Below are 20,884 nucleotides of genomic sequence, written 5' to 3'. Positions count from 1 at the left end.
AACAGTTTGTGACCTCCTTAAAAATGGAGTTTTAAGGTTCGTAAAATGTACTTAAATCTGTTAAAATGAACATGGTTCAGAGAATGAGTGCCAAAGTTTCCCAGACTTGCTTCTGATCAGCAGTGCTTGTTACTCTGATACGCTGCCTGGTTGCTTTCTCTGTTTATACTCATGGATGGTGCACATACCCAAAGACTGTAAAATCAGGCCCCAGTTTATATGTGAAGAGGTTTATGTTGCCATTTTGTGATGTACTAATGGGAAGTTAATTTTGTATTTTCTAGTCTTCTGCTTGTTTTCCCTTGATTTTTAAATGTTCAGGTGCCTTTTAGAAGTAATTAAAAATTAGTTAGATTTTTGGCATTTCTATAGTTTCTGTTGACAAAAGCAACATTTTCACTAAATATGCTCCCAAACTATTGCCCAAAAAAGGTAGCATAATAAATTACTGATCTTTTTGTAGCAAAAAAAAAAAAAGTTTTAAAAGTACCTTTGATAGGAAATCAACAGCTGGGAAGAATTAGCATTTTAAAGCAACAGCATCTATTATGGTGTGAAATCCTAGCCCTGTTTAGTCAGTGACAGTAATTCCTGTTATGAAGGCTGTGGTATTTCTACTGGAGTGTAACACCTATGAGAATGGGGAAATACCTGTTAACTAAGGACAAAAAAACCCCCATGGAAACGACCAGTTTATCATTAACAGTAAAAAAACTACATTGCTTAAGAACAGCGCAACTAACCTTACAGTTTTTTTTGGTAGTTATGCATTGTAGTATCACAAAACTCGCCTAACAATATTGATGCTGCTAATATTATCTAGTACAAACCTGGGCTTTACCCAGTTGTCTGAGGACTGTAGTATGGACTGCAGAAGTTGTCTGTGCTGCTTAATTGATTGGTGAAGGCAAGGTTCAATTCTGTTCTGCAGCTGTTCATACAGTTAAATTGTCAGTGCAGGCTGGCTACAGTTTTGGCTGTGGTGTGAATTGCCCTCTCCACACATTGCGCAGTTTGGATGTGGCTGCCCTGTGCTGGAAGCAAGAGAATTGGGCTGTAGGGATGTGGGTTGTGCTTGGCCAGTTGACTTCAGAACCAAAAAAACTCTCCTGTTTTGTTTGTTATTATTATAGATGCAGCTTTGGATGCCTGAACTGAACCAAAATATGTATTTTTAAATTTTACTTCGATAAGTGGCCTTTGAACTCTTAAGAATATTTACACCTTCTGCAGATGTTCTAGTTAGAAAGAACAACACTATACCCAGGTCTTCCAAAGTTTGACTAAGCCTTGAGTAAAGTTGTTTTGTTTGATATATTTGCTGTGAAATAGGCGTGAGATAGTGCTGTTGATGTGATTCTCGGAGAAGAAAACAATCAAGGTATGTTGTCTAGAGTTACACAGAAGATTGGTCAAAGGGTCAGACCCCACAGCACTGGTGACCAAAGCTTTGAAATTATTTTTAATTCCAAAGAAGTTGACAAGTTTTGTTAACTTTTTTGCCTTAGTTTCCTTATTTGTGTAATCAGTCAAAATTAACATTTGTGATTACCATTTTTATAAAAGGGGCATTATAATTATTATCTGCAGCAGAGTTTTAAAAAATGTATAAACAGTACAGGACTCTAGCCCTTTGTCAGTAGGCAGTCCTGAGCCAGGAAACAACAGAGGCCTGAAAACCATCATGTGTTAATGATCTCACTCTGCTTCATGAGATGTAAGCCTTGCAAAAGTGAGAGATTGATGTTACAAATCCAGTGAAGCACAAAATGGCCTGATACGGCCCCGGTTAATGTGAAATCCCTAAAAAGCTATCAATGCTCCAGCTACGCTGTGAGGGGGCCTGGCTCAGAGAATTGGTAATGAGATACTGCTGTCCTCCGCTGGCACAGCTCCAACCCATTTCAGTGGCCAAGGCTTCTTTTAAACTGAGCATATATGTGGCTGCGTGCCCAAATTTCAGCTCCCACACAGTGGGATTTGCTCACTGTGGCTTTTAGATCCGCCCCATCTCCTCCTCTGCTGGGCTGCCAGCAACATCTCCAGTGATGGAGGAACAGAGCCCCACTCCACATCTGGGCACGAGCCTGTTGGGCTTTGGGGAAAAAACAGTGCAGAGAAGAACTGAGAGAAATGAGGGAGACCATGGGATGCGTGAAAGGGAAAAAAAAGGAGGAGAGGGTTAAACCTAAGAGGTGGTGCAGAAAGTGGAGCCCAGATGGGGTGGTGAAAGAGAAAGGCACCAGGCAAAAGTACCCAAAAGTGGGGGAGCTTAATGGAGAAATTTTAGAAGAACAGGAAGAGCTAAAGGGAAAAGATAAAATAAGGGCACGAAGAGTGAGACTGAGTGGAGAGACTAGAAAGTAAAAAAAAAATATTAAAAAAAAATAGACATAAAGCCAATTAAGACCCTACAGAATAAAAGGAGGAATCGGAAGGGGGATGAGATGAGAATGGAGGTGGAAATGGAAGATGAAGAAAGCCAGAAAAGACACTAAGAATAGAAAAAGGCACAAATGAGTTTAAGGTCAGCAGCTTGGGTCTTAGGGACTGATTTTTTTTTTTTTTTAATTTTATTTTTTTTTATTAACCTCAACAGTATAAAGGAGTAAGATGAAATGCGGAAGGGAGAAATACCTTGTCTCTGAGAATCCAGACAGCAGACTGATCCGTGTTTTAGAAAACCAACAATATTAATAATGGGAAAAGTGTGTTGTATGTGAAGAAGGGGTGGATGATGAAGCCTCACTGCATTGCTCAGTCATATTCTTCCTAAAGTCCTATTCCTTTTGATAGGCCCTTGCGATTGAAGTTACTACTATTGTGGAGGAAAATAATAACATGGAACAATGCTTCAAAGCTTAAATTCTCGATTTGCCACCTTGTTTTGTCTCCCTTCTAGAATCTAAAGCAGGAATTGTCTTAATAGTCTCAATAGCATACAATACATTAAAAAGTTGACGCTACAACATAAAATGAAACTAATCTTTTAAAGCCCACACTTGATACATCTACTCACGCAGGGAATATGAGTAATGGAAAAAAATTATCACCAGCCAAGGAATGCTTAATAGCTCACGTAGTTAATATTTGGTGTGCTATTTTCACTACAGTAGATGGTACAGCTCAAGGTAGGTAGGATGAAAACATAATCCTGTCCCAAATAATTCACAAAAGGAGGCCAATCAACAGCAACGTTAAGATATATTGTTTGAATTATGAAAGATCTCTTTCAGAGATGACAGGACAAGAAGCTCGTGGTAGTCCCTCTTGGCCAAGGTCTTGCCACTTAAAACAGCTGATGACAAAAAAAAATGCAGAGTGGTCTGTTGCTGGGCCTGTAATGGGGTAATTTCCTCACAGGGAAAGTTTCTTAAACACCCCCACTAAGGAATGCAGTGGCATCTTATTATAGGAATAAATGCAGGCAAGTGTAATGGCCTGAAGCAAGAGTGATCTATTTTATTGATCCCTAATGCACACCTTTCACTCTGAAGAACGTGTAATAGCCTGCTCTCAGCCTCCAGAGACCAGGCAGAAGTCATTGTCAGGATTTATCTTTGGGAAGCAAAGAACTCATAACCAGCCCTGAGGGGGGAAAGGCAATCCTACAAAACCTATTGGTTACCTGGTAATAAAAAAGTTACGTTCCCAAATGTGCCAAATAAGAACCTGTTTCATGCGAACTATTATTCACTGGGGAATATGTAAGGTTTGTCCTCATTAAGGTCAGAGAGTGGCCTATTTTTGCATGTCTGAAGGCAGGGAAGATGGTCTGGAGCCTGCTGACAGCCTGAAGAAGGAAAATATAACATGGAGGGCCGAGTTCAGCTCCCAGCCACCTATGCCTACAATAAAGAGAGAGGGAGACCGAGCTGGAAGCTGCAGAGAGCAGAGCCTGAGGGGGTGCATGATAACCCTTGACTTTCCTGCTATGGTGCTGCTGCCCTCAGCTTGCTGGAGAGCAGCTCATCCTCACTCTCTGTAGAAATACAGCGTTGAGGCATCAGGTGTGCTGTGCTAACTCTGGCTTTCAGATCCTGGCATTTTCTTTTCTGTGGAAGCCATAGAACTTTCTTCTCCTTCATGTAAATCTTTTTTTTTGTAAAGGTGGCTATGTAAATAATTCTTTAAACTTCTATTTATTCAAGAGATTTTAATTTTATGTCAATGGTGAACTACAACAGTAGCACAATAGTAGGGAGTGAAACAAGATGAGCATCCCCAAATTTGCAGTGAAAGGCACCAGGGAGGCTGATTTACAGAAATTGATGTTTAAATATGCTGAATATAATAACGCGCCATGTGCATGTAAGTGCAATGCACAGTGGTTCGTACCACAGAGATTAAAAGACACAGTATGTAACTGAGAATATGGATTAGGAGGTACTCTTTCATGCTTGAAAATGATCCTCTACATGACAGATGTAGCAATGCCTTGCTATAGGCCTGATTCATTCTTACTGGCACAAACATTTTTCTCTCTATTTTTTTTTAATTAAATTTGAGGTTATAGTTAAGTTATTTCCACTTGAGACTTAAGCATGTCCTTAGCAGATACTCAGGAAGTGTTTGGTGATCACGGACCCAGGCGTTTATGTCCTAAGTTGAGGCCTAATTCTGAAGCTTCTACTTAAGTGAATTGTGCTGTTGGCCTTTTTGGAGGTTGATGGTATGGGTAACATCCATAAAACTGGACCTGTTGTATGAGACTTCAGTAATGTATTGACTTTGGTTTTGTCAGTGTCTATGCCAACTGCAGGAAACAATGTCTTCTATGCATCAAGTAAAGCTGTTAAGTCACATCACATCTGCTTTTATTTTTTTCCCCTCTTGTCATAGTAGGATTTTATTTTAACGGGGGAGAATGGGACTCTTGTCACTGCCACTAACAGAAAATAGGCCTGGTTTAATATTATTCTTCTTTTTGTTTCCTTTTGTATCAACAGGGGAGGCTGGAGACAAGGGGGAGAAAGGTGCTCCAGGTCGTCCAGGCAGAGTTGGGCCTCCAGGTGAAAAAGGTAACTTTGTTAAAGAAGATGTTTTGAAAGTAATTCCTGACCAAATGCTGTCTTTTCTTTTAAGACAATGATAAAGGGAATCCTCTCTTCCTTTTGCTGAGTGACTAAATCATCCTTGGGCATTTTCATGTGCTGTTGTGTTTTAACCTTGGTAGGCAACTCAGCCCCGTCTGGCCACTCTCTTGTTTTCCCCCTGGTAGGATGGGGGAGAGAATTGGAAAGGTAAAAGTGAGAAAACTCGTGGGTTGAGACAAAGACAGTTTAATAGGTAAAGGAAAAGCTGCATGTGCAAGTGAAGCAAAATAAGGAATTCACTCACTACTTCCCATTTGCAGGCAGATTTTCAGCCATCCCCAGGAAAGCAGGGCTTCATGACACCTAACGGTTACTTGGGAAGAAAAATGACAGAACTCTGAACATCCTCCCTTCCTTCTCCTTCCCCAACTTTTATTGCTGAGTGAGACTGTTGTATGGTATGAGATATTCCTTTGGTCAGTTGGGGTCAGCTGTCCCAGCTGTGTCTCCTCCCAACTTCTTGTGCACCCCTAGCCTGCTTACTGGTGGAGCAGTGTGAGAAGCAGAAAAGACCTTGGCGCTGTGTAAGCATTGCTCAGCAATAACTAAAACATCCTTGTTTTATCTATACTGTTTTGGTCACAAATCCAAAATATAGCACCCTACCAGCTATTATGAAGAAAATTAACTCCATCCCAGCCAAAACCAGTACAACTGTATGCACTCATTTGCAGACTTACTATTGCTTTCTGGTCAAAAAGATTCATTTGTGAAAAAAAAAAATCATTTTTTTTTAGAAAGATCTCTGTGAAGAAAGGCACTATAATGTCTTCATAATTTGCTTTCTGCAAATGAAAACCTAATATTAGATCAGAGGGAAAAAATAATGAGGCTCAGTTTTCTTGTTTCCTTTTGTTTGTAAATGTGAATGCTCACAACAGCTTAATTAAAACCATTGAGAAGGCAATAAGCCATAATAGGTGGAGATAGCCATGAGTGATTCCACATTTTTTGGATCACAGTTCAGTAATATTTATAGAAAGATGGTGGTAATGCTGTTGGCATTGTAGTTCAAAAATATCTGTAGCTCTTGAGAGGAATGGTGCTCAGTAGTATTCAGTTATACAGCTGAGAGAATAGTGGCATTTCTGTCTTGCAGAAAATTCTTTTCACATTTGTTTTTTCTCCTGAAGCAAGGGGGAAATTTGACCTTCATAAGTTTTCCAGGAGATGCACATTCTGAAAAATTCACATTAGGAGTAGTCAAAACCTTTTATTTCAATGTTGAAATTAAACATTTGGCATTCCTGTCATCAGAATGATGGAGTGAGTTAGTTTTTACTGAACTGAATTTACAAGCTTCCTTTCAAAGTAATTGCAGTGGTAATTTACACTTCCTTGTGATGTTGCATGATTCGTTATGTAGTTCTTTTGGGCAGTTACGGGAGTCTGATACCTGCAGTTTTCCCTGGGACCAAAATCCATAGCCAGAGCTCTTCTCTCTACAATGCATTGAAAAATTTATAACTCCCATGAGGGGGTGTCTATATTCAGTCAGTGTATTTCCCTTACGGAGATGTACCTTTCAAGGACGACTCTTGTAAGAAATATTGGAAATTTTAACACTTGCAAGGTAATGCAGCATGAAGAGAAGTTAAAGTACCGCATAATAATTTGGATTAAAAGATCAGGAAGAGCTCCTATAGTCCAATCTCCTGCTTAAAACAGGGCAGACTTCAAATTTAGATCAGGTTGCTTAGGGTCTTGTCCAGTAGACTTTGGAAAATCTCCAAGGATGGAGATTCCACATACTTTTGATTGGTCTGTTCACTGGTGTCATCATGAAAGACCTTTTCCTTAGGGCCAACTGAATTTTTTTTTGTTGTAACTTGTGATCATTGCCTCTTGTCCTTTCACTGTGTGTCTCTGAGAAGAGAAAGCTGCATCTTTTCTACCAACCATTTGTACGTAGCAGAAGACTGCAATTACATCCCTCCTTAGCTTTCTCTACTCCAAGCTAAATAAAACCATCTTCCTCAATTAGAATCCAATTTTTCTCTCTTGTATGAGGGCCTAAAAATCTCCAGGTCCTTTTATGCAAAGGAGTTTTTTAACCAGTTATTGGCTAGCCTTCATCAGTGCGTCGCAGGTGAGGAACTTAGTGTCTGGACAAACTCGTTATATTCCTGTCAGCACATTCCTGCAGCTTGTCGAGCTCCTCCTGACTGTCAGTGCTGCCCTCCAGTGCACCAACTGTTTCTGCCAGTATGGGGTTTCTTGCAGACTCACAGAGGATCTTTCCCCTTTTTCTACCCTGTCACTGATGAAGGACTGGTTCCTGAGGAATGGCACTCATTATCAGTGGCTGATTAGACTTTGGTGGCCTTGCGACAGCATTAGGTAGCCCTTTCAGTACCCTTGAATGCCTTCTGGCCAGTGCCATGAACTTGTGTACGTCCAGGTGAAGCAGTCCCTAACTCAATCCTCTGCCATGAGTATCATGTCCTCCCCAAATCTTTGCTACTAGATATGAAAAACTGGGAAGCCAGAGAGCAGACCTTGTTAGTAGAGACCAAGGCAAAGAAAACACTAAGTAGCTTAGCCTTTCCTGTGTCCTTTGTCACTAGGTTGCCTCCCTCCTGAGCAGAGTGCCCATGTTATCCTTGGTCTCTTTTTTTTTATTGCTGCCTTACCTGTACTGTCTTTCACATTGTCCATCATACACCTAGCCGAGTTAAAATCCAGCTGAACTTTGTCCTTCCTCACTTCATCCTTCTGTGCCTGGGAATATTTCTGTATTACTCTTTGGTAGCCTGTCCTGGTATCCACCTCCTGCATGTTTCCTTTCTGCATTTGGTCTCAGTCAACAGTTCCCTGTTCAGCCAAGCTGGCTTTCTGCCCTATCTGCTCATTTTCCTGCACATTGCAATGGATTGTTCTTACCCTTTAAGGAACTTGTTCCTTAAGACTGAGAAGCTCTTTCTGGGTCCCTTTGCACTTCCTAGCAGCCTCCAGTAGGAACCTGCCTACAAGTCCCCAGAAAAAGCCAAAGTGCAGAAGCTGAGGGCTTTTATCCTACTGCTTGCCTTCCTCGCTTCCCTCAGAATCTTGAAAGCTGTCATCTCGTGAAGGCAATCATGGTCACTGAAGCCAAGGCTGATGTTGAGTATCATATCCACAGCCAGAAGGTATGTGAATAACAGGTCTAGGAGACTACCATCTCTAGCTGGAAACCCAGTACCTGCATTAGAAATTGTCCCTGATGCACTTTCTAGATTGTTCCTTATGGTGCTGCTCTCCCAGAAGAAGCTGAAGTAGCTAGTCTCCAATTATCACAGTGTGAAATTAGGAAGCCTATAGCCAGTTGCCTATTAGGAAGCAAAGCTCCATGCATTCAAGGTGCCCACTGTGCAGAGCATAACCCTTGCCTTGTCTTCCTTGCCTGTTTTTCCTAAAGAGCCAGTATCCATCCACTGCAGCACTCCTGTTGTTCTGGCTGTCTCATCATACCTGGGTGATTCATGTCATTAAATGGACTCTCAGTTCCTCCTGTTTGCTTCTCAGACTTTGATCATTTTTTTAATAAGTGTTCCAGATGGACCCCTCGGCACCCTTGCTTTCTCATGGGGAGCTTGAGAGCATCGTGCCTGTTTCTTTAGCTTGGCATTTTCTCAAAACAATTCATAATGTTTTGGACCATCTGAGAAGTGGAAGTACTCTTTTTCAGTCAGGCCAATCCATGATGTAACATTTCGTTTTTATATTTTATACTGCAAAATTGCATTTATTTAGAAAATTATTCTCATAAGGAATGATTGCTTGACCCTAATAATAATGATAATTTTCCAGGTTTCTATACCTCCAAAAGTAAAAAATTCTGATGAGACTGAAAGAAGAAACACTGAAGGGAAAATTCACTGCAAGAAAACATACTTGAAACAGAAAAGAGATGAAAGAAAATGGAATATTAATGCATACTATATTGGTATTTTTCCAGGCAGTGCTTTCAGGTTAAACACAGGCAAAATTTCTTACTGCTTCTCTAGCAACATACTTTTTCCCCTTTCCTTTGTGGAAATTTGACTTGACGCATGTATGTTCTTAGAATATTTGGTAAACAGCTTTATACAAACAAGCTCCTGTTTAAAATGAATTCTAATTAACTAATCTTTTCATTAATCTTATCTATTTGGTAGATATTTGTCTTCATTAACTCCTGTCCACAAATGCTTCTTCAAAGAAAAATAGTTACCTTGAAAACAATTTGGACTATATGGTGCCAGATCTCATTCTGGTACTATATCCAGTGTATTTTCTGAGTGTCACAGCACTGACTGGATAAGCGCAAAGACTTCACAGATGTAATTTCTACCATATAGAAAGGACACAGAAGGATATCCAGCCTTGATCTAGGAAAACTCCGGTTAACCTCCACAGACAGTGTGTAGCACCCAGGCCTGAAGTTAAGCTCATGCATAAATACTTTTCTAGACTCTCAAGCTGAATGAGAGTGACTCAACTGTGTATACTGTCTTCCAGCAGTCAAAGTCTGCTATCCAGAAGCTATAACTTTGGGGCAAAACTAAAATATAAAAATATCCTTGGGAAAAATCATGTAAGCTGCTAACACTGAAATATCCAACACACTGACATCTTTTTCGTGTTTGTTTGTTCATCCTATTTATGGAGGGGTAAGAACTAAGCATCGTTTGGAGGCTGATAACTTGTTCATGATGTTTTTCTCAGAAATAGCCAGTTCATCACCTTTTTGCTGGACAGATTATCTAATATCCATTCATGACCTCCTATTGACTCTACTTTTTTGTTCTGTTTTTGATCTCTTGATGGGCATACACGATTGATGTCCTTTAAATTGCTGGGCAATAATTTTAAAATCTCAGTTGGTATAAAGCTTAGACCTGTGATGCAGGTACTTAACACTTAGCTTAGTGGATAATGAAAGATGAATAAAATTGTTGCTTCACTTTGCATTTGCCCCTTTCTAAGAGCACACATGGGTGATCACAGCAGCCCTGTTTCTGTGCTGTGGCCTGTTAAACTGCAGTCACTGTGTTAACCTGTGTTTGACTACCTGCATTTCTATTGAAGCCTGGTAATTGTTGTCTTGGGCTAGTATTTGGGTCCTTCTGTTGATAGAAACTGCTAAATTTCGTAGGTTTTTTTTTTGTTTCCTCTTTCTTTGTTTCATTTCTCAAGCAAGTTCATCCTAAGAAAATGTGCTTAATTTCCTTGAACTCCTAAGGAATATGATAATTAGTGAATGAATAACTTAAAAAAGAAATTATTTTCTCATGGTATATTTAACCTGAAATGAGCACTTCAAGATTAGAAAGTGGTGCAAATGTTTTTATCATGTCCTTTCCTCATGATATTTTCAGATTTGGTAGTTCAGAAACTGATAAACTTTAAAACTTTCTGGTGCTTACCTGAAATAAATGTGGTTCTGAGTGTTCTGATGTTTCAGGGTGACATCAGGCAGCCTGATGTCTTTGGGCACTGATTAAGGTTAAATTCCACTTACTTTCCTCATTGCTTTTAATTAATTGTATAGGTCAATTATGATGCATAGCATGTCAGCAGAATATGAAGCTATGTCGGCCTTATGTAAAGCATAAAGCACTGGATCAAGTACAACGGCTGATTTAGGTGAAGGTAACGTGTACTGCAGTGCAAGTTTTGGGGCGTGAAGTTAATAGATGTAACTTTCCCCACTTGCACTGTTTGCTGTACTGCACGCTCCCATGTTGGGAGTCAATCTGTGCGGCCATAACTTCCTTGTATACAAATTCCACACAGATATTTCAATAACAATACAGTACTGTGAATATTCCTAGAGTAGCATGGATTCTGCTTATGGCAATCAAAATAAAGAGGAGAGGGTGAATTTACTGTTGGAATGCATAATCAAAGGAACATCACGTTAAAATGTGTTTTTAAAACATTTTAATTTTCTTAAAGCCATAACCATTTGAAAATATATTATTTTAGCATTTTAATTTCAGGCTTTATACATCATACCTCATGTGTACTTTATTATAATGGTATGTAAAGCGGAGTCATGTACTATTCTTAGGCTTGGAACTCCACTGTCTCTACCTTTGCAGTATTAGCACAGTGATTTTGGCTTCTGCCAGTTAATTCTTCTTCTGCCAGGCAATTCTTGGGTGCATTTTGGGAGTTAACACGATGAGCAGCTTGCAAGTGATTGCCCTGGCTTGAAAGGTAAGACAGTTTAATAACATGGAGTATACCGTTCTCAGCCACCTGGTTCCCACTGCCAGGGAACGGTCCCAGGCATTTAGTTTACTAGTACAGACACAGCCTCTTAAGTAGGAGAGAAGACTCATTAATTTAACTGGATTGGAGCCAGAGTGCTCAGTCATTTGTATAATCAAATTCTAAAGAGAGGTAATAATATCTTAATTTATATTTTAGTATTACTGATTGCTCATTAATATGTAATCAATCAATCCTTTACATTTCTGAGTCAACTTTTACATGAATTTATTGCTCTCTAAGGAGTGCTGCAGGCAGGATTCCATATAAAAGTCCTGACATTGATTCACAAAGTGGGTATCTGGTTCAAAATCGTCTTTCAGTTCCACCTGAACTCAATAGGGTTTTGAGAAAATCCGGGCTAAACTGAGTGGACAAAAAGATGACAGATGGGCTTCAGCATAAATAAATATATTGCCTAGGGACATTAGGGTTGCATAATTCAATCCATACTTACACAATGCAAAAAACAGAACTGTCACTTAAAACTCAAAAACTGCTCTAAAGTCATTAGCAGCAGCCCCAAAGCCGTGAAATACTGCTTTCAGAATTTCACTTTGTCATTAAGATACCTGTCTAACATGAGTGGGATGGATCACTGCTTCACATTTAGTGTAAAGCAGTTCCGTAGTCTATTGGTGTATTCATCATTTTCTGATTTCCAGTTGCCGATAGTTTTAAAAAGCTAAGTGTCCTGAACGTAGATTACTGCCATACCATAACATCATTATATCCTTTAAAAATACTGTTATGATTCAACTCAGGCCGAATATTTGCATCAGGAATACTGACTGCTGCAAGACTAAGGAGTTACACTGGTGGAAAGACATTGTAAACTTGATCTATGTCTTGCATTCTTTTTCTAAGTATCCTCTGCAGATTGCTGCCAAATATGGCACTAGAGTCAAGAGGCCTTTGGTCTGATTTGGTACACTTCTACTTTCCTTGTTCCGTAGGTATCCGTGATGTCCACTATGTCAAATCATGAAGAATGTCTGTCTGATTTGTCTTCAAATCCTTAAGTTTGGGAAGTAAACTACTACTCTCTTCTCTTTGACAGGATTCAATTAAATTTGTCTGTGGCAGGGTGAATTTGTGTTCTTACTAGATTTGTCTCTTTGACACTCTTTTCTTTTTTTTAAAGTAGTTTTATACCTTCTTTTCTGTTCCAATTAATCCTGTCTGAAGAGATTTGCCATACTGTATGAAGACCCCCATTTATACAGCCAAAGCTCTCATTTTTTTCCCTGGTTGTGCAGCCCACCATTCGTCTCTGGTATTTTATTTCTTCCCTTGTTTGTGGGCCTGAAAAGGCCACCAAGAATATAATTTAGAGTTTCCTTCTCTTCAATTCCTTCCAACATCCTTTAAGTCTTCTATAATTGGTTCCAGTGTATACCTCCTTCATGTGAAAGATGACAGATGACTTGCTTCATAGTCTCCATTCAAACTTTCTGTTAGATTTCCTGCTTTTGGTCTATGGAGACTTAATGTCTTTCATTGTCCTCGTTTCTTTCCAGCTCTCACTTCCTGATTTCATTAAGACTCTTTAGACTGCTTTTTTTGGCAATCATAGGGCCACTAAAAAGGACTTTACAAAAGGTATTAAAACTTTTGAAACCCTCAAGGCAGATGACTCTCTCTTGAAACCTTGTGATTTATTCTGCAGAAGAAGCAGAATCAGCAAGCCCCTGGAGTAGAAGCAGAGATTAGTCACTCCAAGAGAAAACCAAATCCAAACAGTTTTTTTAATGAGCACAGGAGACTTAATGTATGTCTTCATTGTTAGAGATAACACACTTTTACTTCTGAGCAGATCACGTAGCTTTTACTGGCTATTACTGAGAAGTAGCTCTCATTTTGTGGGCAGTATTTGTGAGAAAGGAAATGAATATTAATATTTTATTAATGCATTATATCTATTTGTTTATTTAATTTCAGGTGTAGCAGCCTAAAAAGATTTGTTATACATCAGAAAGCATTCAAACATCTGACCATTTGTTACAGTAATCCCAATTCATAACTATCCGAAGCAAGAAAGGCCACTTTCAGAGCAACTTGATAAACTCATTACAAGCTGATACTTAGAGATTTTCAAGGAAGTCCTCTCTCAATATACTGTCTATGTTGGATAAATATACAATGGTAGCATCAGTTCCTTTATAACCTGCACAGAACGATGGACTGCATCTTTAGGGCAAGCCATGAATCTGTTCCATAAAGTAGATCTTCAGCTGACTGAGCGGGTTACTTTCATTCTTCCAGTAGGAATATATAGCATACGAGAAAAAATATTTTTCATTTCTGGTAAAATTTTCTCATTGAGTCCATGTCCAGTAGTCACTGAATCTGATTGTTGTTGGAAACAAAGGAATATCATTGCTTGTAGGACTTGCCAGTAATTAACTAGACCAGCAAGCCATACACATTTGACCTCTCTCAGTTCAGAGGAAATTATTTCTTCCTGACTCATGCCATCAAGTGACAGTTGCTTGAGACTTCGTGGAGTAATACAGAGGATATGTCTTAGCCCAGTGGTGACTAGTTTATGTTCTGAAACTTGCAATTGATTACACTTTTAAGTTAAAGGTAATGAAAAAATCAGCCGTTTAAGTTATCCAACTTTTAAAAAAATATAAAGGAAATATATGGCTGCCTGTCCAGTTGCAGCAACATCAGAAGACAATAGATCTTCAGTTGTTGTAGATCCACAACTGGGCCTGAGCTGTGACAATTTTCACAGGCTCAGTTACTGAATCTCTGTGGTAATTTTCCTCCCAATTTGCCTCATTGACTGCTTGTTCTTGTATAGCAGAACAGTGCATATCAGATGTTGCTTTGAGCAAAGGAACAATCTTGGCTGGGACACTCATGGAGAAAACCAGAATCAGTATTTCCTAAAGTAGGCTCAGTCTTGTGTTTCTGCAGGATGGGAGCCTCAGAAGGCATTTGGCTTCTTGGCCCTGTCATCTCTCTATACTTGCTCTCCATTAATAAGGTGTGGTACAGTAGAAAAACCTATCTCACAGTATGTAGTTGTGCTGCCTCCAGACCACATTTCTCCTTGAAATCATGATATAGAGAGGCCTAAATCTCATGGTAGAGCATTGATTTCCTCAGGCATTGCACCCAGGAAAGATCATCACCAATGTACACTGAGATATGGTATCACAGAATTCACAGAATTATTATCAAGATTGGAAAAGACCTAAAAGATCATCCAGTCCAACCATCACCAATACTTCTCAGCTAAATCATATCCCTCAACACAACATCCAAACGTTTCTTGAACACCCCCATGGTCGGTGACTCCACCACCTTCCTGGGCAGTGCATTCCAGTGCCTGACTACCCTTTCCGAGAAGTAATATTTCCTAATGTCCAGCCTGAATCTCCCCTGGCGCAGCTTGAAACTATTGCCTCTAGTTCTATCACTGTCTACACGAGAGAAAAGGCCGACCCCTAGCTCACTGCAACCTCCCTTCAGGAAGTTATAGAGAGCTATAAGGTCTCCCCTGAGCCTCCTCTTCTCCAGACTGAACAATCCCAGCTCCCTCAGCCGCTCCTCATAAGGCCTGTGCTCCAGACCCCTCACCAGCTTCGTAGCCCTCCTCTGAACGCGTTCCAGGGCCTCAGTGTCTTTCTTGCAGTGAGGGGCCCAAAACTGAACACAGTACTCGAGGTGCGGCCTCACCAGTGCCGAGTACAGGGGGACAATTACCTCCCTGTTCCTGCTAGTAACACTGTTTTTGATGCAAGCCAGGATGCTGTTGGCCTTCTTGGCCACCCGGGCACACTGTCGGCTCATGCTCAGCCGAGCATCAATCAGTACCCCCAGGTCCGTTTCCTCCACACAGTCCTCCAGCCACTCCGCCCCAAGCCTATAGCGCTGCCTGGGGTTGTTGTGGCCGAAGTGCAGGACTCGGCATTTGGTCTTGTTGAACCTCATCCCATTGGCTTCAGCCCAGCTCTCCAGCCTGTCCAGATCCCTCTGTAGGGCCTCGCTACCCCCAGGCAGATCCACACTCCCAGCCAATTTGGTGTCATCTGCGAACTTACTGAGGGTGCACTCAATGCCCTCATCCAGATCATCAATAAAGATATTGAAGAGGACAGGCCCCAGCACCGACCCCTGGGGAACACCACTTGTGACCGGTAGCCAGCTGGATTTAGCTCCATTCACCACCACTCTCTGAGCCCGGCCCTCCAGCCAGCTCCTTACTCAGCCAAGAGTGTACCCATCCAAGCCATGGGCTGCCAGCTTCTGCAGGAGAATACCGTGGGAGACAGTGTCAAAGGCTTTGCTGAAGTCTAGGTAGACCACATCAATCAGGTATTATTTCCTGAGGCTCCTCAGGCCATAGGAGCTGCAGCATCAGGCAAACTCTGCCACATTCACAACACAGTGAGTGTAAAAAAAAAGCCAGGTGTCATTTCATAGGTCTCAGAAAGTCTACCTAAGCCAACTTAGAGAATCCTCTCTAAACAAATGACAGAACCAAAATGTCATTTAGAAATAACAATCTCTATAAAGAGCTAATTGCAGCTGAGACAAGCTTAGACTATGTAGAGTTTGTTGATTATAAATGGCCTGGTTTAAGCCAAAACCTTCAGTCATGCGTAAGCCTGCTGTACTTACTCTATTAGGTGACTAGTGTTTATTAATTTCTGTCAACTACTGATTCCCTAAACTAGTAGATGAGCATTCTAGATAGGGGGTTGATTAAGGCTTTGCTATTACAGGCTAAAGTTCTTCTCTCAGATTCACACCATTAAAATAATTATTTTTCATAATGTTTGAGAAGTGCCACCCAGAAAAGCTGTATGACTTAACAGGCATGTTTTATCTGTTTTATTATTTGAGCTCCAGAGGAGCTCAGATCCATGACTGCGGCACACGTTTTAATAGTGACAGTGCTTCAACTTGGTTTGCGAAGACAGTGATGGCAAAGAAACTGCCTATTCCAGTGCAAATTCTGATTCCCCTGAAGCTATTCTAATATTCGCTTTATATCACACAGGAAAGTACAACTAATAGAAAGAGGTCAGTCAGACAAAGTAAGTGAATCAAACTGTCTTACATGACATTTCTGGGTGTGCCTCATGGACAGACACAGATAGGTGACAGTGGCTGGTTCATGCAGATTTGGTGACAATTTCAATTGACCTGAAGAGGTGGATAATTGCCTTTTATTTATAAAAACACATCTGAGGAAAATGATGTGTTTTTTTTTTTTTTTAACCAGCTTCTTTGCTACAACTGCACTTTTAAAGTGGTCTGTAGAACTGTCTTTAAAATTAGTAACACTCAACATTGCTGGTTTGCATCTGACTTTGTATGAACATGCATGTGCGTCTGTGTATATATTATATATGTCTATGTAAGATTTCCATTAATTTTCATTTTTCATTAATGTAATGTTCAAATGCAAGAGCAAAGAATGAGAATGTGACTGCTTCCACTGTGTTTATTTTGTAGAAATAAGCCTCTGAGCCCAAATTCAGCTCTCAGTTACAGTGGAGCTACTGTATTAGATGAAACTGTCAGTTGTGCTTGGATCCTTTAGGACTTCTCATCTCCATGAGAGGTTTTAATCCACTGATCCATGTTTGAATGGAATCCCTCCTCATTTTCAACATAATTCTGGCACGATCATCTGAGAGAAGTTTGCAAAAGCTTTTCTGGTGACTCTCAGCCAAGATCTGTTTTCATTTACACCTGCATGCCTCATTGATGTCAATTGCCTTACACTCTCTAGGTTGTTATACGTAAGTTCTTCACAGAGAGTGAGCTGGACCTCTCGAGTTCAATGAATATTGGAGACAGAGCCTGTTTTTTCTCATTGTAAAAACTAACATTGCAAGCATGCTGGAAACTCACTGGATGAAACTGCTACTTTGTGTCTTTTGCCTTTCTGTTATGTATAGGAGAAATGGGGGACAAAGGACAGAAAGGCAGCATGGGACGGCATGGAAAAATTGGTCCTATTGGTTCAAAAGGTATGCTTAGTTCAATTGCTTCTCCATTTGTGTTTCAGCTGAGAAATCTGTGATCATTTCTGTTTGAAAAAAGTTTAGTGGCTTGAAAAGTGGTTAACAGGTCTCAGAGTTTACCATACTAAGGAGTTTCTCACACTGTAGTCAGCCAGATGATGGAGATATCTCAGCCAGTTACCTTTCACTCTGACTGCAGTATATTTAGCCATAAAACAGGGTGAGAATCCTGATTTAAGGCTAAATAAAGAACTTTATGCACCATCACACAGATGTGAACAGCTAAGAGAAACAGGTGGGAAGATGCACTGTGTTTTAGCAGACTTTTAAGAGCCAGAAGATGTGAATTCTAATCTCACCTACCCAATAGACTTCCTATGTAACTTTGGTTAAGTCATTTGGACCAATGCTTACTTAAGCATCTAGATTATGAATCTAGATTTAGGCCCCACCATAGCATATCCAACCTTTTTCCCTTTAAAGCATCTGAACTTACTCATTCTGCGAAGTTCATGAATGTAAAAAAATTGATATTGGTACATATTCTTTGTGTTCAAGTTTTCTAGCTTTGGCTGGCCTTTGTTGTGGAATGACTAGGAAAGAAAAATCTTTATTTTCACTTGGGCATATTTGTGCTTTCTGCATTTGAATGTAACTAGAGAAAAAATAAACAAGTGCTAAATGAACTCTTGACCAAAAAAGCTGCCTTAAATTTATATTCTTTTTCATGTTTTAGGTGAAAAAGGAGATAATGGTGACATAGGACCACCAGGTCCTAATGGTGACCCAGGTAATCCATGTAACACCTTGTGTATAAGAAGGATTTTACAAGATGCATGCATCATCACCAAAAATGCGTATCTGTTTACATACTAGGGGAAATAATGAGCAACTAAATATTTGTATAGGCACTGTAATATTTCACTGTAATATTTTCAAAATACTTAAAATTACTGAAGCTGCAGTAGTTGCTGGACTTGCAGTGTATTTGCTGAAACAGTGTCTCAGAGCTCCTCAGAAGTTTGATCACTCCAGGAGACTAACGGGAACTGAAGTGCAACAGTCTGTATCATTCATCACCAGTGCAAAGGGACATCTCTGCATATTCCACTCTGCCTTCCAACCAACACAAAGGAGCAGGTTGGAAGCTCCTGTCCCTCCATGGATTATCGTTATAGGAGCAGGAGTTTACTAGGAATATAAATCCACCACAGAAAAAGGTGAAAGCCTGGCATAAGAAGTATAAGCCTAGCAGAAGTGTCAGATTCAGATTTTGCCCAATTCATCCCTTCCTGACAGGGTGCATTAAATGTGCACCAATTAGTTTTCTCATGAGAACATAATTTGTTGCTCTAATTGTTGAGCCAGAGTACCATATACCTTGTCATCGAGCACAGTTTTGCAGTGTAAGTACCCCATGCTTAGACTGATTTAGACACCGAAGCTGAGTAATTGGGTAGTCAAATACAGATTTGAATAATTACACACAGAACTGGAAACTGTAATTGATCCTTGTTTTGAGATTTGAGCTCATAGGTGTAACAATTATCCTTTTCTTATTCTCATTCAGATTATCTTTGTCAAATCAATATCAATTTGGGTTAACAGATGGTTTTCTATTGTCTTATTTTACTGGAAGAAGTACAGTAAATTCTGTCCTTTCAAAAGTACAGAACTACATTTTGCAGGTGGTTATGTGCATTACATGGTTGGAACATTAGCCTTTTGGATCTGCTGTGTTATGTTCTTCATGAGAAACAGGTGAATAATGCACTGTGCAGAGTTTTGCTGTGGAAAAAGTGCTTTTGGAGAAGACTGGAGAATTTTACTCAAAATGACAAATTTTCACAAAGATTTTTTTTAAAAAATCCTTTTTTTTCCCCCCAGGGAATATCTGTAAGTGTTTAGGTTAGCACTAATCATGCAGAGCTGAAGTTTCCTGGGAAGTGAACTGAGCTGCTCTGCATATGCCCAGGCACCTATGAGAACCCTATGATGGTGCAGGGTAGTGAAGACTATAGATTTCTGACTGGTATTTGTGAATCAGCCCTCTCCAGGGCTGCCAGGCTGGGCCTTTTCATAAAATTGTTTAGATAATTATTGAAATTAGATAGCTTTTAAATTTTGCTGTATCTGTGTCATTCCACAGGCATCCCCTGTGAGTGCAGCCAGCTAAGGAAGGCTATTGGGGAAATGGATATCCAAGTGGCCCAGCTGACAACAGAATTAAAATTCATAAAAAATGGTAGGTTAATTTTATAGAAATATTTTCCTTTTTCATTGCTGCATTTTACCGGTGGAATTGCTCGTAGAGAGCATCACCGTCCCACCTCTGATTTGTGAAGCTATTTTGGGGTGTGCAGTAAGTTGGTTTATAGAAATGCGAGTGCTCACTTTTCAGCACTGCCCTCCCCCGCAGCTGTTGCTGGTGTGCGTGAGACAGATAATAAGATATATCTGCTGGTGAAAGAAGAGAAAAGATACAAGGAAGCCCAGCTCTACTGCCATGGAAGAGGAGGGACGCTGAGCATGCCCAAGGATGAGACTGCCAACAATCTGATCGCCTCATACATCAACCAAGCTGGGCTCACCAGAGTTTTCATTGGGATCAACGACCTAGAGAAAGAGGGAAATTTTGTCTATTCTGACCGATCGCCCATGCAGACCTTCAACAAATGGCGCAGTGGGGAGCCCAACAATGCTTATGACGAGGAGGACTGTGTGGAGATGGTGGCGTCTGGAGGGTGGAATGATGTTGCGTGTCATATCACCATGTATTTTGTGTGTGAATTTGACAAAGAAAATGTCTAAGCTTGTCTGCTCTTTCTTTATTTTAAGAAAAGTTTTTTAAGCCGATTGTACAAGTTACCCCATGTTTATAGAGTACAAGTAATATTTTTCAAGTATGTGGCATTGGTGTTGTACAGCTGTAAATACAATTTAGGTATTTCAAATATCAGTATTTACCCTTCAGAAGGGAAGAGCAGAGATAAGACATAGCTTGGTTTTTTTTTTTTTTTGTAGGAAAATATGTATTTAGATAAAAATGTGGTTTAGGGCTAAATTCAGCCCTCACAACAGTTAACAAGTGCAATTGCATGACTGTAAGGGAAGGCAGAATTTGGCCTGTAGTTGTTAGAATGATTATTTCTGAAGGAGTAGATTCCTGATATTCTTTTATCTTAGCAAAATTTGTAGTTATAAATGTTAACTGCTTGTAGTGCTGCAGGGATATTTCAGCAACAAGGCAAATATTTTATATACTCCAGTTAATAAGCAGAAATACTACTGTAAGTTTTTTGCATGTGATGATGTTACAACTTTTTAAATGAAAAATAGCCAAAGTAAACCAACAAATCGGGAGCCCTACCAATTCTGTAATGTTTCTTTACTAAACTGGTCACAGATGTATGACAGGAGGCATTTAAGTGAACTGAGTTTTAGTGCTGAGGGAGGACAAAGCTCTTGTAATTTAGTATTGAAAGAGGAATCCCAGCCAGATGGGTGTTTTGGGGTTGGCTAAAGGTAAAAGTAGAATTTTGGTTTTCTGCATTCTTT

The 20,884-nt window shown here is 40.0% G+C and overlaps 1 protein-coding gene across 2 annotated transcripts in view; it reads left to right on the top strand.

Annotated features, from left to right (window-relative positions):
* Positions 1–20,620, top strand: part of COLEC11 (collectin subfamily member 11) — a 39,168-nt gene extending 18,548 nt beyond the window's left edge. The window contains exons 3-7 of one of the 2 annotated variants that reach the window (XM_086745531.1): positions 4,950–5,021; positions 17,261–17,332; positions 18,063–18,116; positions 19,476–19,571; positions 19,746–20,620. In XM_086745531.1, the coding sequence (XP_086601657.1) occupies positions 4,950–5,021; positions 17,261–17,332; positions 18,063–18,116; positions 19,476–19,571; positions 19,746–20,137 (686 nt within the window). In that variant the 3' untranslated portion in view covers positions 20,138–20,620. Of the gene's footprint in view, positions 1–4,949; positions 5,022–17,260; positions 17,333–18,062; positions 18,117–19,475; positions 19,572–19,727 lie in introns of both variants that reach the window. The other variant, XM_086745529.1, reaches the window with a different exon arrangement.
* The last annotated feature ends 264 nt before the right edge of the window (positions 20,621–20,884 follow it).

This window comes from Chlamydotis macqueenii, chromosome 3 (genome assembly GCF_036417535.1).
Source record: "Chlamydotis macqueenii isolate bChlMac1 chromosome 3, bChlMac1.mat, whole genome shotgun sequence".
NCBI lineage: Eukaryota > Metazoa > Chordata > Aves > Otidiformes > Otididae > Chlamydotis > Chlamydotis macqueenii.
Note: the sequence above shows the minus strand (reverse complement) of the source record. Positions and strands in the feature narration are given on the sequence as shown.